This window comes from Argopecten irradians, chromosome 10, assembly GCF_041381155.1.
Source record: "Argopecten irradians isolate NY chromosome 10, Ai_NY, whole genome shotgun sequence".
NCBI classification, from domain to species: Eukaryota; Metazoa; Mollusca; class Bivalvia; order Pectinida; family Pectinidae; genus Argopecten; species Argopecten irradians.
The window spans coordinates 20422971-20450743 of NC_091143.1; the positions used below are offsets into that span (position 1 = coordinate 20422971).

Below are 27773 nucleotides of genomic sequence, written 5' to 3' on the forward strand. Positions count from 1 at the left end.
GAGATCATGAAAATTTATTGCTGCAAAAAAGAGAACAGTAGAAAGGTAGAACCATTGCCATATTAAATCACCAGGAGAGGATGTGGTATTCAAACGCAAAATTAAGTTGGTGCCAAAATCAGTCAGTTTACAGTTATCTGAGACCCCTACCTTGTAGGTCACAAGTTCTTGACCTGCATGACGAAACTGCCTAGCTAAGGCCAAATGTTAGTCGACATGTTTCTGTTTCCCTGACCAGCTTTCTTTCAACACCAAAATCTGGCATGTCCATTAATGATCTTCACTACCATTAGAATGCAATATAAATGTACCCGTACATGTATATCGAAACCATATCATGTTTTAAGAACTTGATGTGCTCAGAGACTGCTAAACCTGGGAAAGTTTTGTCATTATAAAATCAATAAGACATGTAAAGTGTCCTTTAACCTTTTTGACAAGGTCAAAAGTTCAATTGACATATCTCTATGGAAGCATATGTGTACATGAAAGTTTAAATCTATAAAGAATAATTAAGATACTACATGTATTTAATTTATTATGAAATATCACAGAAATTGGTATATAAAACATTGGTCCTCTCACTCTTGTAGATGAAAATATCTGCCTAGAGATAAAAACTGGTACTCCTCTACACTGTCAATGTAAACCTTGTCTCCAGGAGGGAATGGCTCTGAAATCAAGATGTGTTTCACTTTACTATTTATATCACATGTAAACCAGTTTCTAACCTATAGATGAGAAAATCATTAAAGGAAGGTTTCGCCCCACCAAATTAATAATTTTTTGTAAAATCCGAGTAACAGAAGAAAAGATGAAAAGACGTATTAAAAATACCTCAATTTAATTTCTTTATGCTTATGAGATTGAACAAATGTGTCTTGATTACAAAATTGACGAAAATTCTCGATTTATTACGATGTCTGCCAGACAGAATAGTATGCAAATGACGCTGTGATGGATTGTGTTGTCGAAGTTTTGCGTATGAGCATTGTTACGCACTAAAAGTAAACAAAATGGCTGAACGAAAGCGTGAAGATAAAAAAAATATATATATCTGAATCGACAACAGAGAGGAGGAAATTAGAATGGAATCGTTGGCACCCTAGGATATCTCTAGGGAATGAAATTCAGAGATGGCATGTAGCAATAGAAGGAACAGAAGCCAACTTGCCCCGATCTGTTGGGACTTGTGTTTCACGTGGTGAGTTAAATTTCAACACATATGCAAGCGCACATACAGCCACAGACTAACTACATATATGTTTGGTGTACTAAGCTAGCGAGCGTACTTAAGTAACATGACGTGTTTTAATTTATATAATATGTATAAACAGTCCATCGCACTTCGATTTGTTGTTGTTGTTTTTTAACTAAACATGCAGTGGCAAACTGTCACTGCTATCTGACTTTTTGTTGCAAGCTTCCTTTTTGTTAATGCGGCCTTGTTTATGAAAAAAAAAACGTCATGTTCTATGTAAAGCTTGACTTCGCTCTATTTTTAGAGGTGTATTTTCCTGGTCAAGCTAGGCAACTGACCACTCTATTGTTCACTGTACGCATTGAAAATGATCTGAAGATTATATCTTTGTACAAGATAAATTTCGATTTCATAGTCTTTATCTTTCATTGGGCGAAACCTAACTTTAAATAAATGAAAAAGAATTTAGAGAAACTTGTGAATTAATGTATGATAGATAATGTATACTCTAAAGATCAAGTATAACTCTGATGGAGAATGTATGCCTCTGGTACATGTTAAATGGAACAAACTACAAATATGTATGAGAAACAATATTAAGTGATGTGATGCACAAATATGGCTTATAACTTCTCCATACATCCCACCCATCGCAACGAACTCCCCCCAACCCCACCAATAGAAAAGAACTCCTCCAACCCCACTCTGCCCATAGAACAGAAAAGGACAGTATTTAAGACTGATGAATGTTTTAAGGTTTTCTTTTGAAACATCTGTTGAATTGAACACAGATTGCATATCCAAAATTAATACTATGCAATACCACAAAAATAAACATGTAAGTAAAACGTTTTGATTTTATATTTTTGCCTTTGGGCGAAGAAAAAATTGTATCTAAAATCAAACTTATTTCCTTACTATCCATTACATAAATGGGAAACTCACCTGTGCTGCATGTGTATCACCTGTCCTGAACCACTCGGCCCAATCTCTTTAGTTCTGGATTTCCAACCAGCGGTGGGTTGTAGTAGCCTGTTAGGGTCACGATCTACCTCTATTTCCACCTAACAACACAGAAAATACTATGGCAAGAGCTGTGAATTAAAGGTAACATGGCCTACTGAATATCAATAATGACACTTACGTAGATCATTAACAAGCACTATTAATATTGCAACTAATGAATTTTAAACAAGAAACGTTCAAAGGTTAGGGGTCACATGCGTGACCAGGCGATTACAAAGGATTTCTCCAGACACTCCAGTTTCCTTCCTCTCAAAGACTTCTCACACAGATATACATCCAGGCAATCAAAAGTGATTTTAATTAACAGTATCAAGTGATTTAACTTATTTCAAATTTATGTAAAATAAATCGGTAAAAGTTTATATGACCATGTAGATATAATTCTAAACCAGAAACATCATATCTTTTTTTTCTTTCTTTTATAATAGTATGTTAAATGCAATTCAAATAATTAGGCTATGGATGCACAGGTATTTGACAAATTTTTATAGAAATGTATTTTGTGTATTATGTATTTATAGAGCAAGTCAGGCATGTGTAACATTATAGAGGAGTACACAATCAAGAACAATGAGATCTCCCTGTAATAAACTCACCTGACTTTTTAATTTTGCTAATCGCTTTTCTTTTTCCCTTTTCTCCTCATCTTTTAATTGGTCTTTCTTCTTCAATTTTTCAACTAATGATTTTTTATCCTGCAGAAAATGAATTTTCATTACAATGTATATTTAGATAACTAGTACCCCAACCAAGAAGCACCATGTAAATAAACATCATCTTAATTAATATTAGAACATTCTTTATCATTGCTAATCAAGGTATTTTGATCAAACTTCTGCATTCTCATGTATTAAAAGTCTGGTCAATGAAATTATTTCACAAAAACTCTTGACTCCAAACACCCTTAACACCGACAACTCCTTTTGCACCCACCCACACTACCTCCCCCCACCACTCCGCGGTCACCTCCGTGTGCCCCAATGGGCCATCCTCCACAACCCACACCCATCGCAACCTCTTAACCCGATTCTAGCGGGAAGACCGCCCCGCGCGCGGCCCGGGCCCCCCCGGAGGACCAGGCACGAGTCCGACACCTATTCCCATGACCCTAAACCAAACAATCAGTAATCATTACAATGTCACATACATATAGACGTATAATTCAGTATAAATTGATTATGGCACTATAATGTTTCGTATGCCCTATCTTCGATTATGGGATCGAGAGGGCAGACAACTTCTGCGACGTTAGATACACAAACAATTCGATCTGTCTCAGGGCGACAGAAATTAATAGCGGGGGGTGGGTGTAGGTTCGGCTATGGTACTTCCTAATTCAATATGGAGGGTTACTGTACCATTTAAGTGACACGCTTTTGGTATTGGTTTGTTAGATTATTGATCCTTTTTGAGAGAGTTGAGATGTTATTTTGGTAAGGGGGTTTGGGGTAAAGGGGGGGGGTAAGAGGTTTGTGTTGGAATGTGGGTTGGGGTTGTATGAGATTTGTTGTGAGGTGTGTGTTTTTTTTGGGATGGGTAAATGTATTGGATTGTATGGTTTTGGGGGATGTTGGTGGTGATTTTTGTTAAATGTTGTTACGTATTGGGTTATTGTGGGATTGTGGGTTGGTGGGGTTGTGGGTGTAGGGTATGGGTGATTCAAGTGGGTGAGTTATGTGTTATCAATAGTTGTTATTTCATTTGTTTGGGTTGTTGGGTTTGTTTATGTAATTGCCATGGGTTCTATAGTTTATCGATTTGCTTACAATTACAAACACAGATCATAGAGCGGCTGAGCCTATATTACAGGGACGATCCTCCCAGTGGTAGCGCAACATTCGCAGAACTTGAGAAGCAAGTTTCAGCCAAATGTGTAAGAACTTTTAAAGATGGCGGCTGTGGCAGCCATCTTGGTTTTTCGGGATTGACCCGAAAAATAACAACACTTTGTCGGGACCATAGTCAGGATCATTTCAATGCAAGTTTCAGCCAAATCAAACTGGTAGAACTTGAGAAGAAGTTCAAAATGTGTTTTCAAGATGACGGCTTTGGCGGCCATCTTGGATTACGGATCAACACCGAAAAATAACAACACTTTGTCGGGACCATGTCAGGATCATTTCAATGCAAGTTTCAGCCAAATCACACAGGTAGAACTTGAGAAGAAGTTCAAAAATGTATTTTCAAGATGGGCGGCTGTGGCGGCCATCTTGGATTTTCGGATCGACCCGAAAAATAACAACACTTTGTCGGGAACCTATGTCAGGATCATTTTGCATGCAAGTTTCAGCCAAAATCGCACCAGTAGAACTTGAGAAGAAGTTCAAAATGTGCTTTCAAGATGGCGGCTTTGGCGGCCATCTTGGATTTCGGTATTGACCCGAAAAATAACAACACTTTGATCGGAACCATGTCAGGATCATTTCATGCAAGTATCAGCCAAACCGCACCGGTAGAACTTGAGAAGAAGTTCAAAAATGTGTTTTCAAGATGGCGGCTGTGGCAGCCATCTTGAATTTCGGATCGACCCAAAAAATAACAACACTTTTTGTTCGGGACCAAAGTCAGGATCATTTCATTGCAAGTTTCAGCCAAATCGCACCGTGTAGAACTTGAGAAGAAGTTTCAAAATGTGTTTTCAAGATGGCGGCTGTGGCGGCCATCTTGGATTTTCGGATAGACCCGAAAAATAACAACACTTTGTCGGGACCATGTCAGGATCATTTCATGCAAGTTTCAGCCTAATCGCACTGGCAGGACTTGAGAAGAAGTTCAAAATGTATTTTCAAGATGGCGGATTTGTGTGGGTGCGGCCATCTTGGAATTTCAGATCGACCCGAAAAAGTAACAACACATTTTGTCTGGGGACCATGTCAGGATCATTTCAGGCCAAGTTTCAGCCAAATCGAAACCGGTAGAACTTGAGAAGAAGTTCAAAATGTGTTTTCAAGAAGGCGGCTGTGGCGGCCATCTTGGATATTTCGGATCGACCCAAAAAATAACAACACTTGTGTCAGGACCATGTCAGGATCATTTCATGCAATTTTCAGCCAAATCGCAACCGGTAGAACTTGAGAAGAAGTTCAAAATGTGTTTTTCATGATGGCGGCGTGTGTGCGGCCATCTTGGATCTTTCGGATCGACCCGAAAAATAACAACACTTTGTCGGGACCATGTCAGGATCATTTGTATTTTTCCCATGCAAGTTTCAGCCAAATCGCACCGGTAGAACTTGAGAAGAAGTTTCAAAAATGTGTTTCAAGATGGCGGCTGTGGCGGCCATCTTGGATTTCGCGATTGACCCGAAAAGTAACAACACTTTTGTCGGGACCATGTCAGGATCATTTCATGCAAGTTTTTCAGCCAAATCGCACCGGTAGAACTTGAGAAGAAGTTCAAAATGTTTTTTCAAGATGGCGGCTGTGGCGGCCATCATGTGGATTTCGGATACGACCCGAAAAGTAACAACACTTTGTCGGGAACCATGTCAGGATCATTTCATGCAAGTTTCAGCCTAATCGCACCAGTAGAACTTGAGAAGAAGTTCAAAATGTGTTTTCAGATGGCGGCTGTGGCGGCCATACTTGGGATTTCGGATCGACCCACAAAAAATAACAACACTTTTGGTCGCGGACCTCATGGCAGGATCATTTCAATGCAAGTTTTCAGCCAAATTGCAACAGGTAAGAACTTGAGAAGAAGTTCAAAATAGTGAAAAGCTTAACAGCACGCGGACGGTGAACGCACGGCTGACGGCGGACCGGCGGACTCGGCGGAACGACGACGAGACTGAAACATGACGCCTATAGGTCATCCTGACCCTTCGGGTCAGATGACCTAAAAATGTATATCAGGGACAAGCGGATGACAGACATTGTTTTGGCAAAATCATCTTTAGTTTTAACAAATGTCATATAAGATAATTTATTCTGCACTAAACTGTATGTTATCATTAAAACCTCTGATAAAACCTTGTAAGTTTTAGATTCATGTGCTTTATTCGTGAATTTTAAAACAACAATAGGTAAGTTAATATCTTTACCCAGTGCATAAGCTTAATCATTATTCTTGCTAATATTCCTAAATCCTCTGTCTATTTCAGGTTATTTTTCTTACCCTCTGTCTAAACCTCGTTATTTCTCTAGCTGAGATCTGTTTTTGTCGTTCTTTTTGCTCCTTTTCCCATTCCTCTTGCTGAATCCTTACAAACTCCTCCTCTTCTTCTCGTTTTTTTCTGTATTCCTCCACCTGGGCCTTCATCTCTGTCTGTAATGGGATGGTACAAATAAACCACAAATCTACACTTTTTGGTTTGTTTGTTTATTTTTACGTCCTATTAACAGCCAGGGTCATGTAAGTATGTGACAAATCTACACAAACAGCATGGTACACATATCTTATTATCATATATATTTTCTATATCTACCAAATGTTTAGATAATTTTTTTTATATTCAATAAGATGAAAGGTCCCTCCTTCATCGATACTTGACCCAGAATATTTCTCAAAGTATTGAATTTGGCATAACGGAATTATTGATATGCTAAATTTTTAATTTTTCACGCTACGTTAAAATTGCTTTACTGTATTACAATATTACAACTGTTAAATGTCCAATAAATACCTGTTTCTTTTTGAAGTCGTCTTTTTTCTTGGAATTTTCAAGTTGTTGTCTTAATATTTTTTCCTCTGCTTCTGCTCTTTCAATTTCTTTCTGAACCTGAGGGACAAAACATGAGCAACTTATGTTTTATAGAATCCCCATTGTAGACCTTGAAATCAATAACACAAATTTGATAGAATCCCCATTGTAGACCTTGAAATCAATAACACAAAATGTACAAGAAATATTACCTGGTATTTATAACTATGGTATTGGTGTGAATTGTAGATAAGGGCTATTCTCATGGAAGACTCAGCAATGCAATAACAAAGCACTTAAAACTTAATTATGAAGAATCAAATTGTATACTATAATAAATAATAGTCTAACACCTGCAAACACATGTTTCAATAACTATAAATAAACATGTTTACCTTCCATGCATTCAGTTTTGAAAATCTTTCCATCTTTTCATTTTCTATTTTTTCCTTCATGGCTTGTTGTTTTTCCTCTTCTCTCTTCTTTTTATTATTGAGGTTATCATCAGCAAGTGAAACTAAGTCATCTTTTTCTCTCTGTATAGAAAATATGAAATGTGTAACACTGATATAAAATAGTAAGCTAATGAAATGTTGGTCAGTATATATTTTACATCTCTTAAATATGTAATCAAAGGGGAGACAATTTCAAAAGAAACTTTACAAACAGTTAAAGATGCTCCACCGCCGACAAAGCATAAATGATATTCCTCAGTTGAACAATAATTGGTGTTTGATCGTGTATATATATGTCTAATTAACACAAAAATAATATAAAATAATTCATTTCGCCTTTGGTGCATGCGCAATCAGTACTTCCTTTCATATAGGATATAGTGACACGGATTTTTTTCGGGATGCAATTAATTAATTTTCATATTTTTAACTTGAAGTAAAATTAGAAGCTCAAACTTTGCAATGGTGGTAATGGTGTAAAGTAAGTAATTTTTGTAATTGAAGATAAATACTAAATCGTCTGCTCCTGTTTTTGATAGAGAAAACATGCCATTTGACAGCGGTGGAGCATCTTTAAGTATTGTATGCTAAAAGTCTTGATTTGTCAGGAAAAAAAATTGCAGGCTTTTTTACTCAAGCAATAGAAGAGATAATCTAAGGGAGATAATTCAATATAAAGAAAAGTGTTTTCTTTCCCCACAATCTGATTAAAATACATATCCTTATTATCACTACGTTGGATAAGAGGATCTGAGAAAATCCCAATAGGGGTCATGTCCAGTTGACCTTTAGAATTGGCCAATCAAGTCGCTGCTGGCAAAATTTTGACAGTGAATTTCAGTGGACGAAATAGTTTGAAAATATATCAGAATTATTATTTGTATGTAGTCATCTTGCCCTAAGAGCACAACAAAACTAATCGTATATATGTGTTGGAGCGAAATGGCGTTGTCAATTGATATAGCAACGTGCAGATTATGCATTTGTTCTTAATTACACGTGGTATAAAGGTTATCCGAACATGACCCTTCATGGGATTTTCTCAGATCCTCTAATGAACGGAGTGGTTATAAGGATCTGTATTTTAATCAGATTGCTTTCCCCATTCCATAGTTTCATGATTGATATCATTACATATTTATCTTTAGAACTGCACAACCATCTTTTCTATTCTTAAAACATAATGTTTGAATATATATAAAATATCCTCATGAAATTTGATGTCACATCATATACCTGCTTTCTTTCCTTCCATTTACGTATGCTTTCTTTCTTACTCTCGTTCATATCTAGATACGTTTGGTACCAATCCTCATGATTTGTGATTTTCTTCCTCTGTACGTGTTGGTATAGCTATGAGGCACTGCTGTAGAAAGGCTGGTCGACCCTGAAATGTACACAATGTCTATATACTACCCAATATTTTATCTCTAATATCAAAATTAATGTTTCATTTAAAAAATATCAGTATTAAAATTCATTGTTTTTTAATATCTCATAGATCATTTTAAACAGAATCTGTCTATTGATAAATTATTAAAATCAACAAAATTTCATTTTACAGAAATTCTATCAGTGACAACTGGAAATTTTCTCAAACCAACCATGCTGATCAAATTATGATACATGACTATTTTCCTTTCCACTTTATTTAACAGCTTTTAAATTTTTAATTAAGTAATCATCTGAATAGGTCGTTGTTACATATTCCCAGTAATTATCTCATTATAACATATAATAAATAATGTCCATAATTACTTTTAGAGTATTTGAATTACCAATATCTGATTAATTACCTTGTTCCGATGTCTAAACTTTAGGAATGTTTGATGGTCATACTCATCCCATCCTCCTCGTACACCTCCAGTTTGCTCAAGAAATTTCTGAAATAACAAATTAACATTACTCTTTGAAAATGAACAATTATGAAAAAATCATTGATATTATTTGTTGTTGACAGGTGTATGATTAGCATTTATTGACAGATATTTAATAGCCACATGGCAGTGTATCATGTTGAAATCTTCTTTTCTAAATATTAATATAAAGAAATTTCTCGCGATACATGCATATAAAGAAATAATTTCTAATGGATGTCATTGTAACAGTCACGGTGGTGTAAATCCACTGAAACATTACCTCGAATGCTGCTACCTCTGGAGGGAGGTCTTTAGTGATATCCCTAGCACTGGCCAATGGGGCAGTGGGCAGTAGGGGCCGCCTTCCTGGCTGATGGTAAATCATCACCCATCTGGGACCACGCCTCAAACTTCTTCTCCAGGGCCAGAATCTCCTGTGTAGTGGTCCGCTCCTCTCTCATCAACTCCTCGTATCTGAAATAACATATAAATAATAATGATGCATTTAAACGTGAAACTCAAACTGCAGTGTCCTGATTTATGAGTTCTGTTACATTATTAAAAAAATCTAACATACAGTGATTTATGAGTTCTGTTACAATATTAACAAGGACATAGTCATTCAGATCCCCCGCCAATGGAGATATCAAAGTTGAAGTACGGTAAACCTCCGGTTAATTCGAACCGCCGGATAGTTCAAACACACAATTTTTTCCAGAAAAAACAGTAATTTTTTTATGCTAGTGATAGTTAGAAACCACTGACTTTTTATATTCCAATTTCCTATTTCAGAATTGTGTCGAAACCGTCAAAATTATTGAACGTAAAAAAGTCATATTTTTGTCAGTTAAATCTGGCGCATTCGCATGGGTCCCCTAAACTATGGAAGTTATACTTTTGCTTATTGCAAAACATTTTGATGATTTGGAATTAAAGCATTTGTATAAATGATTCATCATTATAATGACCATACAGACAGATACAGTAATGAACCATTTAACAGCATTAATTACCAATATTATTTTATGCCCGAATATATCATACACAAAGCAGCAAGGCCTAAATGTTTAATCTTAGGCCCCCCGACAATGTATTAATCTTTAAATTCGCTTGTACCTTGATGGAAAAACTCGTGGAAAAAGAAAACTCGACCACATGGTATGTTCAAGATCCCAATCATAAATACGGGATATCACAGGTTAAAGGTCGTACATTAAAAATATGGCATTCAATCTACGCTTTAATTCCATTGCAAAATCAAGGTTTTTAAAATTACCTGTTATAAAACGTGCCTCACCGCTGGCTTGGACAAGCCGCCCAGTTACCGAGGGTGTCAACACGCGAGCCCCCCCACCCCCCCCCCCAACCCCCCCCCCCCCCCCCCCCCCCCCCCCCCCCCCCCCCCCCCCCCCCCCCCCCCCCCCCCCCCCCCCCCCCCCCCTCCCCCCCATCAAAAGACAGTCGCTGGGCTCACAGCAAAGGGAGCTTGAATTACATATTACCAAGCTCTGCCAAAAACAATTCCTCGTGTTGGCGTAAATGACACAATAGATACGCAGGCTTTTCATCTAGGTTAAAACTACGTTACGTCATTTTACGATGCAACCGGGTTTTAGACAATCTGACAGTCACAGTGCCATTGTGACCTAATTTTACGAAATGAATGTAAACAAATATTTTCAACAGCAGTTTCGTAAATGCAACCGGATTTTCTTTACTAAAAAAGTTAAAGAAATAAATTTACGTTTGTTACGAAATATAACAAAGATCTAACTTGATTTTCTGTGGTTTAAATAAAGTTTCTATCTCAGTTAAAGGCCCACTACCTTTCCGAAACGGCTTTTAATTTTTAAAATGGGAATAAAAAAACAAGATCGATGATTTTGTAGAGTCTTAAGAATTATTAACTTACCGTTAATACTACATTCATCATCACCTTCTGAACGTTTTGATTAAAATAAATCAAATGTTTATTTTCATAAAGCGGGTCGTATTAATGTTTCCCGCCTTCGTCCGAAATACCGCGCGGTAGTTGACTATCACTGCGCCAGAACGGCAAAACAGCGAATTGACTCTCCACTGTTTTCATATATTACGCAGGAAATCTTGCATATGTTTGGTGTCGTAACCTTATTTTAGGTCATCGGTATGCATTTTCTGATGTTATTAATGTTTTTTAAGAAACCTTTATATTTTGCTCCGGAAAGGTAATGGGCCTTTAATGGACGTTGATGTAAATTATAGGCCGCGATCGTGAACGGTGCTGTTTGAGGCCTTGTCCACGTGCACATATGCATGCGGCTTCTGCTACGCAATTGATTATAAATTCACCAATTAAATGCTCATGTTTACGAGAAAATGATTGAATATAATATCTTCAGGAATCTAAATACTTTCCCTATAGATTTTCTGCCTTACATTGCTTATGCCAGGTACATCGGTACTCAAAACTGGTTTTTACCGATTTCAACTCGGATAGTTCGAACTCACGACTTTTTCCTGAAGCTTAATTTCGGATAATTCGAACTGGTCCATCAATATTTATTTAATTTTGTTTGAACTAACCGAAGGTTTACCGTAAGTTTGATTGTGGAGACTTATGTGTATAAAAAAACCAGCTGGTTTTAGAGTTATGCTCCGGAAATGAACCTGCTACAAAAATATATTTTCAGCAATGTTTCTATGGTTACAGAAAAAAGCACAAAAAGTGAATGTGTCTATGAAGTTTTATGGAAATATCTGCTGGTTTTAAAATTGTGCTCCGGAAACGATTCTTACACAAAAATCTGCCATTTTCAGCAATGTTTCCATGGTTACAGAAAAAATTACGAATAGTGAAAACCTTAAAATAGCAAAAGGCACTACAAGACCATAAGACCAATGTGTCTATGAAGTTTCGTGGAAATATCTCTTCTGGTTTTAGAGTTATGCTCCGGAAACGAACCTGGTACAAAAAATATGATATTTTCAGCAATGTTTCCATGGTTACGGAAAAAAATGCAAAAAATGCAAACCTAAAAATAGCAAAAGGCACTACTAGACCATAAGACCAATGTGTGTACGAAGTTTCGTGGAAATATCTCTACTGGTTTTAGAGTTATGTTTGGAAACCATTCGTACAGACGGACGGACAGACGAACGGACGGAACCCATTAGTATATCCCCCGCCAACTTCGTTGGGCGGGGGATAAAAAAATCAAACAAAGAGTGTTTAAGACAATTTCGTGTTGTATCACATTGCTGATAAAAATGCTAACTTATTACTTCTATACAATACAGAGAATTAATGGCGGACAAATGAGTTATTAAAGGAATTGTTACTTTATGTACTGCCCCCGGATGTACAGTCAAGACTGTCTGAGCAACTCCCTGTATATAGCAACTCCCTGTCTTATGTGACCTTACTTGAGATCCCCAACATCATTTTATTTACTTACTGTCTTCTTTGTTGTTCCTTAAAAGCATTTATTGTGCTTTCAATTTCTTCCATTATGATTTTCAGCTTTTCTACAACTACAAAATGAAAGACAGATTTTTGAAAATATTTTATATTATGATATTTAATTTTGCAAGAAGATATACCTAATTTTGTTCTCCATCCATGAAAAGGATTTGTGATTTCTATTAGTCTTACTAATCAATAGTGCTTCAAAGTTATTTCAATCACTATCTGTATACATACAGTACTAGTATTACCAGGTAATATCATCAGAACAAAACAAATCAGAACACCATCAAGAATTTAATCTGTATATAATGCTGAAAGATCTTCCTGGAGAACTTCTTTTCTACGAAGATCACAAATGGATATGGAAGCCTCCAAGAAGACAGGTTAGAATACATGAACTCGAGGCAGACACATCAATAGTTCCGTTAATTATGTCTATTAGAACGAATAACAGAGACCTATTATTAGTTCTAAAACTAAGACCTACACTCTGGCGTGGGCTTCACATCTTTCAGTTCTGTGTGGAATCTCTTCACCATGTGACTGATCTTCTCAAGTTGCTGTTTTAACTTTATTTCTGAAAATAAAACAATTGCTTATTATCAGGGCTTTTTTTTCAGCATGATTTGGGGTCCATTTTTTGGCCCCATCTTCTCCATTGCAAAAGCCTCTAAATTTTTCCAAATTCAAGCATTAAATTTACAAAAAATCAAAGTTTCTTGAAAACTATCAAAAAATATTGCATGGACTTAAAGGGCTACGGCTTTAGATATTTTGTGAATTGGGCTTCAGATCGAAAAGTACATAAACTACACTGGAAATGAAATATCTTATTTGTTATGCTATCTTGGTTTTGTCGCACATATTCAAAGCCACGGGCCCCATTCCCAAAGCAATGAGAAAAAGCCCTAATTATAGTATAAATCCCTGTCATCATCCTAAACAGCTTTTTTCCCTCAAGGAAGAAAAAGAAATTTTATAGTATTTAATCATTTAATTAATACCTTTTATAATTGATATACCAGTAGATGTAAACTTCTCTCTACATTTGATTTGAGTGACTGGTTAGGCTGCAGTCCGTTTTCACTGGCAAGCTGCCGGTTACTGGACATAAACTAGAAAACTGGGATCCAAGCCATTTCACTTACTTCTCTCTACATTTGACAGGGCCTATAAAATATTTCTAAAAAATTATTAGATGGTGCTGCATATCCTTTTAACAGCTCATCATAAAGGATGTACCATAAAACATTATCGAGATCTGTACACTCTGAAGGTACAGTCAATAATGAGAAATAAACAAAAATCAGATCATTCTTCTTACGTTCTGTCTTTCTACTCTCTGTAGCTTTTGTTTCCATTTCTTGAAGTGGAAGGAAATCTTGCCGGAAGTCATTTCTTTTACTATAGAGATGGGTAGATTTTTCTCTGTCAAGGGCAACAATCCTGAAATAAAGGCCAAACATATCAGAATATCGTCTTTGATGAGTATCAGTCATACAATTACTATCATACATGATGGTATATAAATGGTAAAATGTATATGCTACTTTACAGTAAGTAGTAGTACAATGATATTGCTTGACTAAAAGTTAAAGGGACGATTCAGTCTAAGAATACATTAAAATTTGCACATATTTCAGAAACAGACTACTTCTAATAGAAATTAATTAATTTGGTTTTACTGTGATATGCTATAAAAGCCCACTGTAGTGAAATGTATGTGAAATGTTCAAACTCGCTTACTGTCCACCATTACACATAATGGCAGGATGTCTTGTATGCCGAACCCTGGCCCTTGCCAGGGTAGTAAAGAATTTTTTCTAGAAGTACTCAAATCACTCTTACAGTAGTGTGTTTACCTAAGTAGATGCATGTTCTTATCTAAAAATTAAATTGCATGCATCAGTGGTTATGTATTGCATTTGTTTAACTGTGCTCCTCAGGTATGGTACATGTTTGGTTATGTATTGCATTTGTTTACCATGCACAACTTTGGCTTAAAAAATATATCATGTACATGTTCAATGGGTAGTAAATTATAGCATGACTAAGCATTTAGCACTTATTAGGGAACCAAACTGTAAGTTGTGGATGAAAAACTTAAAAAAAAACAAAGGCCCATGAGGGCCTGTAATCGCTCACCTGGTATTTTGTTAGTCAAATTTATCACATGACCTCTGACAATTAGAACAAAGATCCCAGAGGGATCTTGGCGCCCACTCAAAGAATGATCTATGTCTGACAATGGAAAGAACTTTTCTTTGTCAAAACTTTTTGCAAACATACTACATAATAAAAATTTGAGACAGATCGCTTCAGTACTTTCTGAGAAAAAGCAGTAACAAACTTCAACTATCAAAATCCAAGATAGCTCCCTTGGCGGCCATCTTGTTAATCGATCGGAATCCCAAATCGAAATATGCACAACTAGGGCCCTAGGAGGAACCTATACATGAAATTTGAGACAGATTCATTCAATACTTTCTGAGAAATAGTGATAACAAACTTTAACTATCAAATTCCCAAGTATGCAGCCTGGTGGGCCATTTGTTACCGAACGAATCCAAAACCATTATGCACACAAGAGCCCTAGACAACCTACATATTGAAAAGAAAAGATTCATTCAATACTAGGAAACCTCGTTTCTGAGAAATAGTGAACCCTACATTCCCTTCAGTACTTTCTGAGGGTTTTTAGGGACTGCCTGGCGGGTTAACTCCGAGGTCCCCTAAGGGGTGAACCTACTAATTTGAGAAAGATCCCACCAGCGATACCGTAATAAAGAATTGGTCGCCAAATCATTCTAGGGGAAACAATATGAAATTTAAACAGTACTTTTCTTGATTCAAAATCAAGAAGACATGTCCCAAAATGTCAAATGCACAACTTATCACAGTTGATACATTTCTTCTACGTTATGAAAATGCAATATGCACAACTTTACATATGAAATTTAAGATCCCTAAAAGGCTCATGGGCCTTGATCGAATGGTGGCGGTCACCTGAATCACAACCATTACAATGGATGCTATGAATACCCATCAGATACAGACAAAGAATGAACAAAACTAAAAAGACCGGTATTAATGCCCATATGTACAATTTCAAACAACTATAAGGATGCTATATTTGCCCGTTTATATCATTGACTCCACCCTTCAGCCCTTGCAAAAGTCAGTCAGTGATTTTATGCAGAAATTTGACTTTTTAATCCCTAGTCCTGAAGATTATTAGGTTCAGAGAAGAAGTCATCAATTGGCCCCTTTTGACCCCCGCCCCTCTGTGTACAATTCAGCACCAGCATTAGATTTTTGAAATGTTGGAATTCCAAACGACCCCTTTTGTTTTGAGCTCCCATTTGGCCCCAACCCCCATTCTAGGGTGCCCCTGGGGGTCGTTTATATGGGCCAGGACCAGCCCCATATGGATATAAGGATGTTAAAATCAGAGAAGAAGTCGTCTATATCATTGCTAATAATTCTAACCCAGATTGACTAATCCCCACCCTTAACAGACCTAACAATTGCATTAGAAAGTTTAAGAAATATAGCCAAATGCCCCTTTCCTAACCCCGGGGTGTCATTTTGTACTATTATGAAAACCCATAGTCACAAATTTGACCCTCCCCAGGGGAAACATGAGACCCCAGGGACATATAATTCACAATTTTTGTAAAGGACCTCAAGACCTTTCCCATCTATGAAGAGTATGTTGATTCTACCATTTCCCAGAATTTCAGAAGAAGATTTTTGAAGTTATAGCCTATTTGACCCCTTTTTGACCCCGCCCCTAAGGCCCCCTTGGGGTCAGTCATGGAATATAGGTTAATAGGATTCAATGACCATATCATACTGATAATTCTGACAATATTTGACTCATTTCCTATTACAAGTGATCAAATAATACTCAAAAATGTGTTTTCCCTCTATAACTAAACTATAGTAAAACTTAAACCCCCCTCCCCAGGGGGAAACGTGAGACCCCACGGGGTAATATAATTCACAATTTTTGTAAAGGACCTTAGGACCTTTTTATCTATGACTTCAGAGTATTTAAATTTTACATCACATCTGTGAGTGGAGAAAAATTTTTGTGGCCCCTCCCATAGCTCCCTGGGGGTGGGGACCAAGGGGTTTGTGCAAAATTTCATTGAATTGCTTCAGCAGTTTTGGAGAAGAAGTCGAAAAATGTAAATTGTTTACGGATATACGACGCAAGACGGACGACGCACATTAGGCGATTCAGGTCAATAGACTGTAGGTGACCTAAAAAATGTTAACACGTAAATCAAAATGTTCAATTGGTCAAAATTCTTATTTTATTACCTTTTTACAAACACATTTGTCTTATCCATTTTCCTTAAACTAATATTTATCAGTAACCAATTTCAAATTGTCTACTGTTTAACTACCCAAGTATATCAGTAACCAATTTCAATAGTCCTACCATTATTCCCAAGTATATTATCAATTTCTTGCATATTCTGTTCACAGAAAATCACATAAGACAAATATGATATGTAATGTTGTAAATTGGAGTAAATATAATAAAAATAGTGACATTACTGTGTATAGAATTTTTTTTCTCTTGTACATGTTAAGGTTACATTTCATAGTATAGTAATACTCACTGTACTCGTAGTTTATTGAGCTCTTTAAGGATTTCTGATTTTTTTGCTTTCTCTGTCTTACGTTTCCATGCTTGAATGTTGTTATCATTTTCAGTCTCTGTATCCTATGAAAATAGAACCAATTACGAGTTTTCCATTAGAAATACATGATGAAAAAAAAGGAGTCATAATTTTTACATGACACCATCAATAATACAATTACTACATTATTACTCAAATGGAAACAAAATTCTAAATGTTTGTAAAAGTCACAAACAAAATCACCTTTATTGCTTACTATGGGGCAAAAATAGAACACAGGTAAAACTCAATCAATCATGACATTTGCACTTAATTTCCCTGATGGCTATAAACTGTAGTCAATGGTACCGGTTAGCATTATACTTCAAGCCATTTTATGACAAACTTCAAAGTGAGACATTAGAAGTCAATAGTTCATGGAGCACAAAAGCATAGAATTTTAAATAAGCTTTATGGGTAAATAAAATATCTGAAAACTATGATGCCCTTTTATGACAAAAAAATTAAAACAACTTTAACCATTTTCATTTCACAGAATCCTATATTTGTGTCTCTCAAATAAAGAACTGTTACTCAAATGTAGCTGCATAAACGGGAGTAAAAAACCTAAAATGGAACATAACATAAATAATATCACCCCAAACGCAAAAGATTGATAGCACGACTTAAAAGTTAAATCACAAGAACACACATACAAAGCACTAGTCCAACCCAAATTGCTCTTCCATATGGAACACCCACAACACAAACCAAATTCAATATATGCATGTTCATGATACATCAACTCAACTGGTCAACATTAATATTACAGACACGACAGCTACACACAAGATTGATACTTTTCTACAAAATAATACATAATATAGTTGCTGTCGAACACCAGACCTTACTCACTCCGATCCACACTCCTTCAGACAAATTTCAAAGGACACATACAAATATTCATTCTTCCCACAAACAATAACACAACGGAATCTCCTCCCTGTAGCAGAAGTACAATGTATGCACTACACTCGAGGTCTTCAAGGCACATATTTCCCACGTAGCCCTTGAAGACCTCATGCACAGCCACTAGTTCTGCACACATATTTTATCCTATACACAGTACAATACATGTACACTAAAAAACACAATTCAATCCTTCCAGTCAACAACCTTGCACCCTACTCCAACAATGTTAGAGGTATAGCACGAAAAGACACTTTTGGAACATTATGTCGACAGTCAGCAAAATAACGTCCGATAAAAAAATGGCTGACCAGTCGACTCTAATGTTATGGCATATCTTGCACCCCTACAGATCACCTAATCCAATAATATTAGATCTCAATATTGAGAAACTTCTGATGTGCAATATCGAGTAAGACGTAGTGATCAAAAGTGTCTCGTCGTGCTATATCTCTGTAGAAGAACAGGGAAATACACATTCCTGTTGAGTGCCCCGATCCAGGAAATAGATCGAACCCGGTGTCCACCGGCGTGGAATTAACGGGGAACCCATAAGAAGCATCGCCTCTGTCGAGTGACAGGCGTGGACTGAACCGTCTCTTTTTATCTACTCCATCCTGGTTTTCGGCTCAAACCACGAGACTTCTACCTATGATTATAGATGAGCCAAAGAAGTCATGCTGACCGTCGAACCCAGGGCTGTGGTAATCTACGGCTCCTAGACCACATGTGACCAGAAGTCACCGTGATCAGTGACCGTATTTAACACTATTTACAAGTCACACCGACCCTCTCCCTTTACATCTCTAACATTGTTGGAGTACAGATCACCGTGACGTAAACTTCATTATTGACGGAGTCATGAAAAACAAAGAAGAAGAGTGTTCCAACCTGTTTAGCTACTACTATTGTAGCGGAAAAGATACCACCTTCTGACGGAAAAGTCAATCAGAAGATGATATCTTTTCTCCGCTACAACTGTACAACAGTAGCTACAACTTGTGTAGAGCAGTCAGGATTAGGCAGTTGCAACATGTACAAAAATATTTTGTAACAATAGGCCTATCACTTATTTAAGAATCGGAATATAAAATTAAAATCATACATGTCTAATCGATTTTTGACGCAATTTTTCAACAAAAAATTTATTGAAGAAATTGAAAACGGTTTGGTGTCGAAACGTCTACAGTAAAGCTCCGATGGCCAAATCGCTTTGACTTCTGGTTAAGGCACCCTATTCAAAATACGGCTTACTGGTTGCTATACGTTAAGTCTACGAGTTCGTTGGACAAAGAAACATAATTCTTTTCCTCCGTTAGCAATAAAGAATAAAGAAACATATTCTATTTCCTCCGTCGTACCCTGTTTGGCAGCCATGTTGTAAATATAGTCCAGCCAGCAAGAGCTGAGCAATCTGATTGCGTTCTTTCATACACATGGTAAAACCATAATTGTCCGGATGTGGAGGCGGATTATGCATTAGAATCCGGATTGTATCATGTTGTTATTATTGGTTGGTGTGTGTATTCTGCCCCCTGACCATATATATGTATAGTTATATAATACACTTTTTTTCTTTTGGGTATCTTAAATTTTAGGCCAGAGTATATTGTCACTGCAATTATCAGTGAACAGCACTTTCTTTAAATGTTTAATGTTTGTTCTGTTCTTTTGAAGATATTGACAATTTTTCGATACGTCGGTTGGATGGACAACACCAACGGTTCGAAAATATCTGATTGTTGACTACAGTATGGCATTTCCTCATTACTGTGCATGTGGTTTTTTATTCTCCAAGCGTTGGGAGGCCTACAAGTTTTCTTCACATCAAGATCCGGTCCTTTTTCAGATGTTGTTTTCTTGATTGTTATCTTCGCAACATATAGTGAAGATTTCTGACTTCCCATTTGATTTCCCAATATGTTTGCAATCTTATGGAGCTCTTGATTATGTGTTATAGTACCGTCTTTGGATACAGGTTGCAGCTTTTATATATTTATACTAAAAGCAGTTATCATACATTTACAAGATCTCTTTGTATTCTATACTGCAATGTAGTTTACGAGGGAAACAGACGTTGACAGTTTCCTGGATCTTAATAGGCTAACGCCTTTTTCCATTGGTTTGGGAGGGTTCTTCTTTGTTTTTCACAACAAATGAAAATATTGCATTGATGACTACAGTTATGTTCATGGTAGAATACGCTTTTTTATGCAAGCTACCTCTTCTCATCAAGATCGTCGGGCGCCGGTATCCGTTTTGTTTTCATTTATCAAACACAAAGTTTTTTTTCCAATGATGACGTTTCACACAAATCTAGTTGTTGTATTCAATTTCACTGGCTTCTAGACGATTCAAGTTTGTGTAGATTGTCGGTAGTTATCGTCTTCTGAAGGCAGATATCTAACTGCAATTATTGACATTCTTAAATATAAACTCATTTTTTCACAACCAAATGTATTGCCATTGTTGACTTACAGATATAAAGCCTTTGTGGTTTGAAAGGAAATATACCCGATAAATAACAGTAAATTTCTTGTGTCATAAGCTTTGAGGGATAAATTTGAAGCGGAAAATAATTTATGACATTTAAAACAAAAATCGTCTGCAGTGTCATGTTTTTTCCACACCATAAGCACAGGGGCTCGATTGCGAGAAAATATTACACAAAAAATAATCGATACATATTTTTATTTTTTATAAGATTTTCTCGCAATAGAGCCCCTGTGACCATAAGTTCATCTAGCGTATTTATATTTTTAACGACCTACTTTATTTTTATTTTGTTTGAATCACCGGCGTCTGCTTCTGGTTTGAAAATAATATTAATAGCAGACCGAAGATAGATCGGTAGGTTGACCTACGTATACTATGTTAATATTGATCTAGTAGGGGTAGGTTATTGTATTTTTCCAAAACCAAAAGCAGACGCCAGTGGTTTGCATGGAGTCTTGAAGCATTTTACTAATTTTAATTAAGAATCTGGTAGATTTTCTTATTTCTGAAAGTTTTTGAAGAAATGTAAAATGGATATTTTTAAAGAAATGTAAAAGATGTTGAATGGTGCGTCTTCTGTAAAATTTAGAATAATCTAGTAACATCTGATCTGGTTCAGTGGTTATAAACAAAAGAGAAAATTTGATGTGAAATATGAAACTGCACAGTGCACACTTACTTACATACACAAAATTTCACTTAACCGTTACACTTCATTAATGATTCATAATGATTTGAAAATAATTAAAAATATATATTCAGTGGTACCTTCCTCAACTACATGTACATGAATTCTACCTCATATGGAAAATGCCATCTGATCATATACAAAATGTATATGTATCGCATGTAACATAATAATGACTGATTTTTTTTTATATTCTCTATTTGCATATACACTATTTTATTGGAGCTGAAGATGATAAAATTTCTTATTGCAAACAACCTTAATTTAAACTTTTCATGAATTTACAGACAACTTTCTTAATTCTTTTCAGAAGACTGACTATTTAAAATGGAGACAAAAATGGATGAGTCTGATTGTTCCTGGACCGGAACAAATCCAAAAGTTGTAACAGGATCTGACCGTCCCCATTTCCGTGAATTCTTCAACAATGAAGATTTCAGTGATGTCAAAGTCTTCTGCGGAAACAAAGAGTTCTTTGGTCACAAGATTGTCCTCTCCTCCTGCAGTGAAGTTTTCCGTACCATGCTCTCCTCAGTAAGTATTAATTAATCTATCATGAATGTGTATCATAAATTTATCAGTTAGATCTGTAGTATATGTGTGATTTTACATTCTATGATTAACAGATTTTTGCAAGCTGACAATAACTATATTATACTATTGTAACAAGAGCTGTGAAAATGTAGTGGCCAGACCACGGCCCAAATCCAGGACCTCTGAACACTAGCCAGAGTTCTCTCAAGTAGTTGAGCTACACATTGTATCTAGTCAGGAGTGATTAACGTTGACCCGATCTAGAACTGTTACACTTCTCCTTCGTTTATCTTGCAGTGATTTCTCAGGGTATTTTGGGAAAAAAAGTTTTTGTAACAAATTGAGAATTTTTAATCGCAAAAAGAGCAGTTTTGGGAAAAAGTTTCCCATTACTGAACATGGTATTATAGGTGATTAAATATTGTAAAACAGTAAACTGTTTCATTTTATCAAAAGATGATGACCATCACAACAACTTCAGAGTAGGTTGTTTAAGATTAAACAAGGAGGGGAGAATTTTTTTCGGGTTTTGTTTGTCTTTCAGAGATTTGATTTGGGAAATTTTCATTGTAATTGGGAAAAAATTGGGGGGTTTGGCATTGGGAACGGGGTTGTTTATCGACCCCAGTTTTATAAGAAGAAAAATCACTGCCTTTTCAATTGTTCTTAAGAATTCTGAGGTTAATTAACCTAACAATTATACAATGACAATTTTGTAATTAATGTTATGAACTAAAATTTAAATTTTTTTATTGTCATTTGCATGAATGAATGTTTGATGTCCACAGGAGTGGTGTAATGTGGATCACCTAACCCTGGAAGAGAACTGCCAGATGGAAGAAGTATTTGCTCAGTTCTTGGAATTTCTTTACACTTGGAAGATTACATTTAATGAGGAAAACATCACGCCTCTCCTTATGTTGGCTGACAAGTATATGGTGGAGGGCCTTATCCGCCTTGGCATTACCTACATGATAGAAAACCTCTCTCAAGAGAATGTCGTCCCTTGGTACAAGTTTTCTCTACAGTTTAACATAGATGCTTTGTATAAGAAGTGTGTCACTTTCCTGGGCACAAACTTTGATGTCTTTTTTGCGAATCGTGAACTTGTCAAACTAGAAGTTTCAGAACTCATGCCGATTCTTGATTCAGGGACATTAGTCACAAGGTCCGAGGTTGAAATCTTCTTCCTGATTGTGAAGTGGATGAATTGTTATGATCGAGCTATCAATCCGGCAGAGACCATGGAAAATATGGCAAAGTTGATGTCTCTAGTAAGGTTTCCCATGATGGCTCCCCAGGAGTTGGAGATCGCAGAGAATGTCCCAAACTTTTGGTCGGGGCCATTGGAGAAGTATTTATTGAGTTTGCACAAGGGCTACAAATTCCACTTAACTGGATCAAGAACTTTAAATAAAGAAGATGAACGGTACTACGTACCTCGGATCTACATCAGAGATGCGGTCAGCAGTGTACTGCCAAATGTCACCTCCAGAAAATTTATACCCCGTCACACATGTGTCACAGATTCAGAGCTAATATGATTCAGTGGTGCTTCAAGAAGGACAACGATTATCTAAAGGTGTCGTTTATTAATCAGGCAGCCCCCTTAATGCCATTCGCTACCAAATTTCCCATCAAAGTGAGATTTGTGGTGATGGTTGGGCAGAAGGCAGCAGCAGGGAGAAACATCAAGTATGATGCCATACTTACACTGTACAAGGAAACTAAAGAGGTTTATGTTGGGTTCAATGTGCAGAATGATGAAGATGTCAAGAAGGATGGCATGAGTTTCTCAATACTTCCCTTATCTGTTTAATATTGTCATCCTCAACAATGGTTTGGCTCCAAATTCAAATTCCAGATTGGTTTTTGAGATTATGGCTATCATGTACTAATACAAAGATTAGGACATTTTTGGGGGTATTTTTGTAGTGTTTGACCAGGCCAGTCCCCCACCAAATGAGTGTTCCATCCATTCCAGAGTTAATGGGTTATATGTCTACTAAGGAGCTTTGCCAAATATTTTAGTAATTTTACTAACAATAATTAAGCATTCTGGTTTTATAGTCACTTTTAGTTAAATTTAATTGTGTTACCTGTAAGACACGGGCTTACATGTAGTCTAGGTTATCCCCCTTGGTAGTAATTTTGTCTGTTGACCTTTGTTTTGACTCTGCTGTTGTTCATAGTATTTTGATAGAATCATAGATATTTTTTAATAACCACTTCTCAAGTATGAAGGCTGGTTGGGACCAGACACCAGACAACGAAATAGGTCTACTTGTTTGTGCCATGCACTACAGGTGCCTATATTTCAAAACGAGGTACTTTATTTAAAAACGAGCTAAGCACCTGTGGGTGAAATGTTGTTTCTTTATAACTATCATTTATTGTTATGAACAGATTCAGTTGCATGATAATGATGCATGAATTATCCCGGTTATATTATTTTTTTGTAATATTGTGTTTCTTTTTCTATGTATGGTTTATGGTTATGGGAGTAAAATGCAAAGCTAAGACTCTACATTTAAGAGGTTTATTTTGTAAGATCTCCTCCTGTCAATATTGTTTATTTAAAGATTTTTTTAGTGCATAACACAAAATACTACATGTATGTTTATATCAATGTATTCAGATGCATTATTGCATGTTATTAATATTTTACTACAAAACCTGCTGTAAACAATTTATATATATTAATGATAGATGTATGCATCAAGGATTTATAGTGAGATCACGTATTTCTGCATGGATTGCAGTTCTCTATGATCGTTGTCAAAACAGACTTGCTGTGATCTATTACAGTTACTTCCCTTTGTTTCACTCCATTGATAACTACGCGCACAGGATAACATAGTGAAACGGGAAGTAACTCTGCTAGATCACAATGCACTATCTTAACAGTTTAGATTGATAGTCACCTATCATCATAGTTTAAGTTAGTGCATGAGTCAGGTTTTGCTAAGTATGAAATACATTATATTTTACCTGTACTGTTATCTTTAAGTGCTGTTGACTTTTAATTTCAGGCCCAATACTGTATTCTTAACATTAAATACAAAAGTGCTGACATATGTGTGTCAAAATTTTAAGTCGCCTCCCTTCATAACTTACTTTGTACACAAGAACAAAGAAAGATGGATTTCTGGGCTATAAATTTCTTTTGTTTCAGACATCATTACCAATGAAAAGAACATGTTTTGTTTGAATGATACATTACTCATAAGAACAGTAAAGAGTATTTTTTGTTTGTTTATATGTTCAATGTTTTATGTAGGTGTATTACTAATGCAATGGTATTTTAGTGCTAATATTTTATTAATATATTTTTCTGTACTATGGCAGCTACAATATGATGTGTAACTGTAAGATTCATTTCATATTGTTCATCAGGAATTTGTATTTGAACATATAGAATATTAAAGTGACATATTTTTTATGTCTTTGTTTTTCATTATAAGTATTTGCTTATAGAAACTTTTAGTCATTTGAATATATTCAACTGCTTTTACCCTTAGGGATCTCTCTGTATTTGTATATTACAGAGTATCTGTCCTTGTGTCATACTTTCCGAAGAAAACGATGTGAACTGCGCTCATAAAATAATGATGCAACAAGCGATGCCTACCCCCAATGGAGCAACATTTTACTCTTTATAATATGCAAAGATGGAATATATGGTACAAACACACTTATTTTGTAGGAGTTTATGTGTTGCATGATTATATCATGTTCATACACTGTACTTACATTTCGTATTATTAATTGAATCTGATAGTATCGCACACGTTCTTTTCAACCCATTGCCCTTTTCTATTTATGTATAAAAGTAATACGTTTCATTGATAATACTACGGTTGGGTATTTAATTTCCATTCCATGCCAAAATTAACAAGCCATCTTGAAAGCATTCCTGTATAGTATGTACATGCACTATTAAATTTAAATTCATGTTCTTTGATTTTTCAATCTTATTAAAATTAGACTTGTAATTCTGCTCCACTATGATACTCTACGTTACGCTAGAGTATCGTAGTGGAGCGGAATTACAAGTCTAATTTTAATTAGATTGTTTGATTTTTAAAGATGCTCCACCGTTGACTAATGGTATTTTTTCACTATCAAAATCAGAAGCAGACGATTAAGTGTTTTTCTTCAGTTACAAAAGTTACTTACTTTACACCATTACCACCACTGAAAAATTAGAGCTTCTAATTTTACTTTAAGTTAAAAATATGAAAAATAATTATTTGCATCCCGAAAAAATTCCGTGACACTATATCCTATATGGAATGAAATACTGATTGCGCATGCACCAAAGGCGAAATAAATTATTTTATATATTTTTTGTGTTAATTATGCATATATATACACGATTAGACACCAATTAATGTTCAAATGACGAATATGATTTTTGCTCTGTCAGCGGTGGAGCATCTTTAAGTTATATTTGATACTCAGTTAAAAAAATAAAAATGTAATGGGTTCATCCAATGCACATTAAACTTGCCCTATATATTTTATAGGTGGTGTGAGTATGCACTGGTATCTGTGTAATCATAAGTTTGGATTAGCATGCAATATTGGTAACTGATTTGATTGTGTTACTGCCAAGATTGTGAGCCTGTAGCATGCTGAAAAAGGGTTACTTATTTCTTAAAGGTAGGTTTCGCCCAACCAAATAAATATTTTTTTAGTAAAATCCGATAAACGGAAGAAAAGATGAAAAAAACGTATTAAAAATACCTCAATGATCTGAAGATTATATCTATGTACAGGATAAATTTCATTTTCGTAGTCTTTTTTGTTTGGGCGAAACCTACCTTTAAGGTCGCAGACACCAAAAAGGTCAAAAGCCTATAATAGGCACGTTTGATGAAGAACATAAAGGCTATTCATTTGTATAGCATTGACCTACATCATTTAGGTGAAACTAACAACTTCAAACAATTTGCCATTTTTTTATCTACATGTATTCAATAACTTAAGAGTTATCTCCCCTAGTCTATAAATTCTTGCTTTGGAAATGAACATATTTGATGTAATAATGAAGTCAAATGAAGGCTATTAGGGCCTCCTGTTGTTTTTTTAAAGCAGGGGTTTACATTCTTATATAATCAATTTTAAAAATGCTCCACCGTCGTCAGAGCATAAAAAATACCCATCATTTGAACAACTGTTTGATTGTTTTGTTATTAATAATTTAGATGGTGTGCTATTCAAATCGCTTTTCGTTCGTGGTCCGTCCGTTTACAATAGATCCCTCTTTTCATTGTCAAACATAACCTTAACTAAAACATTACAAGTGATTTTGTCTAATTAGATCATTCTTTGGCGGGCGCCAAGATCCCTCTAGGAACTATTGTTATATGGTTATATTAATGTTCCAATTAAAATGAGTCGAAAACACCTTTTATTATAGAATATGATAATATATATATACCTTGTACATAAATACGGTATATCATTGTAACATAATAGTTCCATTTTCCAAGAACGTTTCCACGCTTGCTTGTGTTTCTTACAAAGCGCGTTGAAAGCTTTTTTTTCTGATTGGTCAGAATTTTCGATAAGACTTTCTCGGGAAAACGACGCAGATCGTAACAAGTAGTACACAGTATCACACCGCAACGTGTAGTGCAGGCAACCGACAATGAGCTGTTGTGGGTAGGAAATTGTGACACTTGCCATTATTCTACTAACCATTGCTTTGGTTAGCTGATTTATCTACCTTTACACTTTGGAGATCCTAAGTCACATTATCCTTCTTATTGATTTGTTTTGCTCCTGGTACTACATGCACCATGACACATTATAC

The 27773-nt window shown here is 35.8% G+C and overlaps 2 protein-coding genes across 2 annotated transcripts; one reads left to right on the forward strand and one right to left on the reverse strand.

Annotated features, from left to right (window-relative positions):
* Nucleotides 1–520: 520 nt before the first annotated feature.
* LOC138332593 (coiled-coil domain-containing protein 112-like) lies at nucleotides 521–19611 on the reverse strand. Its single transcript, XM_069280592.1, is given in 16 exon segments — nucleotides 521–673; nucleotides 2147–2265; nucleotides 2824–2922; nucleotides 6344–6493; nucleotides 6852–6947; nucleotides 7265–7405; nucleotides 8561–8650; nucleotides 8652–8711; nucleotides 9121–9207; nucleotides 9464–9532; nucleotides 9534–9657; nucleotides 12621–12696; nucleotides 13119–13208; nucleotides 13956–14077; nucleotides 17266–17369; nucleotides 19501–19611. Coding segments are annotated over 16 exon segments (1572 nt in total). The 3' UTR covers nucleotides 521–639.
* A 1107-nt stretch (nucleotides 19612–20718) lies between these two features.
* LOC138333364 (kelch-like protein 24) lies at nucleotides 20719–24537 on the forward strand. Its single transcript, XM_069281707.1, has 3 exons — nucleotides 20719–20761; nucleotides 21729–21952; nucleotides 22741–24537. The coding sequence occupies exons 2-3, from the start codon at nucleotides 21746–21748 to the stop codon at nucleotides 23494–23496; spliced, it is 963 nt and encodes a 320-aa protein (XP_069137808.1). The 5' UTR covers nucleotides 20719–20761; nucleotides 21729–21745; the 3' UTR covers nucleotides 23497–24537.
* Nucleotides 24538–27773: the final 3236 nt, after the last annotated feature.